General features: G+C 31.3%; 1 protein-coding gene across 1 annotated transcript; it reads left to right on the forward strand.

Annotated features, from left to right (window-relative positions):
• The first annotated feature begins 2301 nt into the window (after window positions 1-2301).
• On the forward strand, window positions 2302-6328 carry LOC105155491 (cytochrome P450 76T24-like). Its single transcript, XM_011071371.3, has 2 exons — window positions 2302-3325; window positions 5449-6328. Exons 1-2 carry the CDS (start codon window positions 2354-2356, stop codon window positions 6052-6054), a joined length of 1578 nt encoding a protein of 525 aa, XP_011069673.2. The 5' UTR covers window positions 2302-2353; the 3' UTR covers window positions 6055-6328.
• Window positions 6329-6835: the final 507 nt, after the last annotated feature.

A 6835-nucleotide genomic window follows, 5' to 3' on the forward strand; every position in this document is an offset into this window, starting at 1 on the left:
TTTTCTTCTCTCTCCTTTTTTTAATTGTTTTTCTAAAATTATTTGTATTATATGTATTATATATTATTTAATATATAATACATGTGAAATATAATTAATAATTAATACTAAAAATAATTATTAACTTATGAAACTATTGATATTAAAGATATTTACTATCAATGCTACTTGGTTAAAATATTTAAAATTTTTCTACCTAACTGAAAAATTGTAGCAGTTGCGTACGCTACTGACAATATATCAGTATTATATACCTAATTCGTATTTTTATTACTTCAATTATTTATTAGAATTTATCAGTTTGTATATAAAAGTATAATGAAAGTATTTTCAACATGTTATATAGTGCTTTAACGCTTGATTACAATTTTTTTCAATTTAGACCATTTAAATCTTTTGTACTCATAATTTTTCCTATTTCAATGAAATATTTGAGAAATTTGAAAATTGAGGACAATATACCAATAATACATACTTAATTCTAATTTTTTTATTTAAATTTTATATATTATGTTTTTTCATTCCAAAGATAAAGTCTAACAAAATCATTTTGGAGACAATACTACAATGTATTTAATTATGCATTAAAATTATAATTATTATTTATAATATAAAAAGAAATGCCTCAATAAAAAAAATTACTTAACATAAATATATATATATATTATATTTCACTAACAAACAAAATACTATATATATACACATATATATTACTAAATATATATATTAAAAGACATGATTTGACAATAAATAGTAACTCCTGTCTCCCAAATCTCAACATCAAACCTACACCACTTATTTTATAATATTTTATATTATTTCAAAACACAAATCCAAACATACCATCTATCTCAAAATACATACTTACTCATCTCTATTTTTCTCTCTTTATCTCCAAAACACAAAAACAAAAACACCCAAAATATTAATCCAAACATAATGAACAAGTCTTGTGAAAATCCAGTTCTTTTAAGTTGGCTTTATCCTTTTTTAGGTATGTGCCTCAAGAGCAAGACTAATAACTAACTACTGTTAATTTTTTTAACCTATTCAAAAGTAATTAATTAAACAGCTAATAACTAACTACTATTAATCTTTTCAACAATGGCATCTAACTCTCTACCAAGCTGTAAGGATTTATCAGGGAACAACTAGTTTATAGTTCTATATAGACATTTTGAGTGTTATTTACTTATTCAAGAAAGGGGCAAAAATAATATTAAATTTTTACTTATAGGATACAACCATTTCACAATATAACAACTTAATCCAGCTTTAATGTTAATCTTGCTTTTCCCTCTGCCTTCTGCACGCAATACTGTAGTAAAATAATGATTGAAAAACTCCACCTAAAAGAAGATGATCAAGAACCCATGTCCCATTTCCAAAACATTACCATCCTACAAGCAGTTGTCTCCTGCTTTCTAGAATCAACTTAAGGTTACACTTGCAACAAAATAAATCATAATTCATAAGAGATTAATGGAGTGATGGATATCTCTAACTAAATTGTAATGTCAAGAGGACCCAAACTCTATCTATCTCCATATCTCCATCTTTTTAGTTGATTTTAGAGTTTTGTACTTTCTAGCTCCACATATGGACTTGGACGTTTTAATACTAAGTTATGGGTAGAGATCTCGTTGAGACCCCACCACGGTATCAACGATTTTATTTAAAACAAAAAGAAGGCATTGGTTGCATATCATTTACTTTTACGTCCAAAAGCAAAATGAAACCGGTTTATGGATGGGGCCTGACATATACCAAATAGAAGAGTCAATAAATACTTATCAATTATGAATTATTACAAAGGTACATATATATAGGCCCAAAATATACTTTTGGTCCCATGAATAAGGTTATTTGATATTTTTGTCTTTTATTATTTTTTAAGATAGTATTTTAGTTCTAAATTTCTTTTTTATTTTTGCAATTTCAATCCTTTATTCGTCGAAGTTCATCGGTCTCGCTGGAAAAATACATGTGTATCTAGTGGGATTTTTTAATATTGGGGTTACTGTTTATAGTTTCATTTTTTTTCTACCAGTTTTGTGATTTAACTTTTTAGAGTGTATTTTAGTCCTGCATCTTCATAATTATTTTTTTTAGTCTTTTTTTTCCACTGGAGTTCTTCCTTTTTGCCGCTGGATGTGAACTCTATTGAAAAAACGAAGTGAATCTCGACAATTGTAAAGATATAGGACCTAAATACTATCCTAAACAATTAAAAAACAAAATCCTCATAACTCAAATTATGGGATAAAAAATACATTTAATCAAAATATATATCAAGCTATCACATGTTCGGAACCCTCACCTGCTTGTTTGTCTAATTAAACAATTAGTCATTATGGACAACGAAAACCAATTTTTCTTGTATAAATTGATCCAAACCAAAGAGAAAAACAGATTAAGAGAAAGAGGAGTGGCGAAAATGGATTTGATAGCATCCTACCTTCTACTCCTACTATCTCTCATTTGGGCATATTTCCATCTCCTGAACTCCAACTCCAGGCACAGATCAGCCAAGCTTCCTCCGGGCCCTTACCCCTTTCCCTTCATCGGAAGCATTCTCCAACTTGGCCAAAACCCCCACCAAAACTTTACCAAACTCTCCAAAACTTATGGCCCTTTAATGTATCTCAAGCTCGGCAGCGTAGACACAATCGTTGTGTCATCCCCAGAATTCACCAAGGAAATACTACAAACGAATGATCAAGCTTTTCCCCTCAGGATGACCACAGCCGCAACCCGAGCACTCGACCACCACACGGAGTCCGTGACCTTCCTGCCCATGGGCAGCCAGTGGAGAAACCTGCGTAAAATATGCAAAGAACAGATGTTTTCGACCCAACCACTATACGCCAGCCAGGGACTACGCCAACAGAAGCTGCAGAAACTGCTCCAATACGTCCAAGAATGCTGTGTTAATGGCCGAGCTGTGGATATTGGACACGCTGCTTTTGTTACATCCCTTAACTTCATATCAAACACTCTTTTCTCACTTGATTTTGCTGATTATAACACGGGTTCGTCTCAAGAACTCGAGGAAATAATCCGCAGATTGATGAGAGTGGTTGCCTGTCCTAATCTTGGAGATTATTTTGGGTTTCTGGGGTTGTTCGATCCGCAAGGAATCAAGCGGGAGACGGAGTTTTATATGGGGAAACTGCTTGCAAATTTTGATAGTATCATTGATCAAAGAGTGGAAGCTTCACGTAATTCTCAGGCAAGGAAAACTGATTTGCTGGAAGTGCTGTTGGAGATCAGCGAAGGAAATCAGGTGGAGTTGACCCGCAAAACCATGAAGCATTTACTGCTGGTTAGTACAATCCTTAAATTTTTTATTGCCCCAGGTGCTTGAGAAATAGACACTATAAATCAAATAGCAGTATATATGCAGCTTACCCTACAAAAAAATGAACTTTTTCAACGTTATAAATGGCTACTATTAAAAAATTTTGATAAATCGAAATTATCTAAAACGACTAAAGAAATTAGCATGAAAATTTAAATTTTGATTATAATTAATCAATATTTAACACAATCAGTAGTTAAAATATTTATCATAATTTTTAATTATATATACTATTTTAACTTCACTTACAAAAATGACCACTAATGGCAATTGCACACCACCAATTAATTTATACGCCCCTCGATTTGTTTATTTTAACAATAGTCATTAATTATGATAAAAATTACTCGTTCTTATTTGACCAAATCATTAAATTTTTTGATAGAGAAAAGAACCCAATTAGCCATTTAAATAGTATAATTTCATTGTCATAGTCAACTCGTGTTCCGGGTGGGCACAGACATCACTGACGTATCTGCCAATTGTTTAAGATATATATATATATATAATGTTATGGAAAATAGAAAAAAAGTTAAAAGAAAAACAGTGTTTCGCTAACTTCGGAAAAAATCAAGTTAATTATAATTGTTATTTATTGATCCATATACAGTTATAGAAAAACTATATTTTTCATCTCCTATTTTAGAACATTATGTACTTTTAGTCCCATTATTTATGAAAATATCAAAATTAGTCTCATATCCGGCAAAAAGATTAAGTCTATGTCTTTCGTCCAACTCCTATTATAAATTTTTCCTCCAAGCTAAAAACTTAACTGCCATGTGGTTTTTGAGTGGCTTTTGCTGTCACATTTCAGATAAAAGTTGAAAAGAGGACGTAGAGTGAGATCTTTTGGAAATATGAGATGAATTTTAGAGTAAATTAAAAAGATATTTCCTTAAATTTGGTATCATTACGAATACCTTCACGTTGGTTGAAAAAAATACTAATACCTCATTGATTTTAACGGCCATCTAACAATTAACTCAAGCTGTTAGATTCCATCAATTTTTTTTTGTGAATGGACCAAAATGCCCTTGTGGATTAAAAATTATAATTTTATTTATTTTTTAAAATTTTATGATTTTTTAATGGACTAAGTAGATAGTTTTTTTTATATGTCTTTATAAAAATGTCTTTATATTATAGTAATTCTCATCTCATTAATCAACTTATGTAGTAGTATTTTCTATTAGTATTTATATGAATTATGTAATATTTGTATTTAATTAATTGAAATTTGAATTTGTATGTTGATATGTATTCAGGCTTTTTCCTTTAGTAGAGACATTGACACTTAATTCTATCTTATGCTCTGGCTAGATAATTTACTTGTAGTCCCTTGTAAACAAGTTGACCAACAATTTGTTTAATTTTCACTCAATTAACATAAAAGATTATTATATCATTAAATCAATTATCTTCAATTATGTATATAAATTGTTAATCAATTAATAACTAATAACAATTTACCAAACATTATACATTCTCAATGCTAATCAACACAACACCTTGTAATCTTGTAGCCTCAAATTTATCACTTGAATTAGATCCGGCTGCATCAAAAATCTTTTGTCTGGTGGATTTTGTTAAATTTTTGTCCAAATAGATTTCAATTAGCTCAGATCTCATATTTATAATTAATATATTTTGCTTAATGTTTATGGATTCTATTTTTTATTTTGAAATGTGTTGTATTATTTATTTTACGCCGCACATAACTTTATGGGACTAAAAAGATTTATTTTTAGGTTTAATGGTACCAAAATACTATGAAATGCTGGAAAACTAATTTTTCCTTCTTTTTCTCAAACGCACTTGATTTTTCCCGCCAAAATTGCGGGGTTGACGGCCGTTAAGGCCCATGTGCACGGCACATGAGCTCTGCCGTTAAGTTGGTACAAAAATAGTTATTTTTTGATTTAATGGTACCAAAATCCGAACTAGAAAAATTTGTGGTACCAAAAACAAAACTGACCTTTTTTAATGGTACCAAAACACGATTTTGCCCAAAATTTTCCTTTGATCAAATTCAAATTCATAAATCAAAATGTACAGTAACTTGTTCTAAGTAAATTTGTCGTTAGGATTTATTTATTGCAGGAGCGGACACAACATCAGTCACAGTGGAGTGGGCAATGACAGAACTTCTGCGAAATCCCCAGGTAATGTCAAAACTCAAAATGGAGATTCGAACTGTTGTTGGAGCAAACAAACAGGTTGAAGAATCAGACATTTCAAAGCTCCCATATCTACAAGCCGTGATCAAAGAGTCCTTAAGATATCATCCTCCAGGCCCATTTCTGATGCGTCGCAAGGACGGAGATGATCTAGAAATCAAGAACTACGTCATACCCAAAAATGCCGCAATTCTCATTAATATATGGGCGATTGGTAGAGATCCAAGGATATGGCCGAATCCTGATTCATTTGAGCCTGAAAGATTTTTGAACAGAGAAGTTGATTTCAAAGGGCACAACTTTGAACTGATCCCATTTGGGGCCGGCAGGAGAATCTGTCCGGGGCTGCCGCTAGCATATAGGATGGTTCACCTAACTGTGGCCTCTTTGATTTACAATTTTGATTGGGAACTTGAACCAGGAATCACACCACAAGATGTGGACTTGAATGAGAAGTTTGGCCTTTCACTGAAAAAGGCCATACCTCTCAAGGCTGTGCCGACCAAGCCATGATTATTGATTCATAGAACATGCATGGATAGCCTATGATTAAAACTATTTATTTAAGTACTTTTAATGAAGTGTGGCAATGTATAGCTTTATTGCGTTGTTAAGTGATCCATATTATATGGATAGTCTACGACTGAAACTATTTATAAAAGTACTTCAATAAAATGTGATAATGTACATATAGCACTATGGATGGGGCCTTTACTTCTCAAAAGAAAGGCAAAATTATATTTTAGGTCTTGTAATTTCCGGTTTTTAGTATTTTTGGTTTTTCAAATTACTCTATTTATATATTTAGTTCTTTTTTTCTTTTTTATGAATTTGGTTCTGAATATTTCATTCGGTCCGGCTGCATAAAAAACATTCTCTGCTCAATCCATCTGTTGTTCATCACCCAATTGTGAATCATTACCCTCGACATAGGCAGTTGAGGTTTGCTCCTCCAGCATTGGAAGGACAATCACAGTTAAATAAATATTTAAAAATTATAAACTCTCAAACATCTTATAAAATATTTTAATAAACTTATAAATTTAGTCAAATACCCTCTTAGTTAAAGGACCACAATCACCACCCTTTAGAACGTACAAGACTGAAATTTCGGTTTACTTTCCACATCATTGTGGGGATAATATTTTAATTTCCTTACTCAGCGACGACTGCAATTTCATAACACTAAAAAATACCGAATCAGCTAAATCCGGCCAAATTGGGGACTGTGGTGGTCTGACTTCTCAAAATATTTAAAACTAAATACCTAATGTCATTAAATTATCTCACCCAT

This window comes from Sesamum indicum, linkage group LG2, assembly GCF_026168435.1.
Source record: "Sesamum indicum cultivar Baizhima isolate 11 linkage group LG2, ASM2616843v1, whole genome shotgun sequence".
NCBI lineage: Eukaryota > Viridiplantae > Streptophyta > Magnoliopsida > Lamiales > Pedaliaceae > Sesamum > Sesamum indicum.

Excerpts from the sequence above, each read along its gene's own strand:
- LOC105155491 (XM_011071371.3), top strand. The coding sequence starts at position 2,354 with ATGGACAACGAAAACCAATTTTTCTTGTATAAATTGATCCAAACCAAA. Across the intron at positions 3,326-5,448 it reads CCATGAAGCATTTACTGCTG|GATTTATTTATTGCAGGAGC; the intron begins GTTAGTACAATC and ends ATTTGTCGTTAG.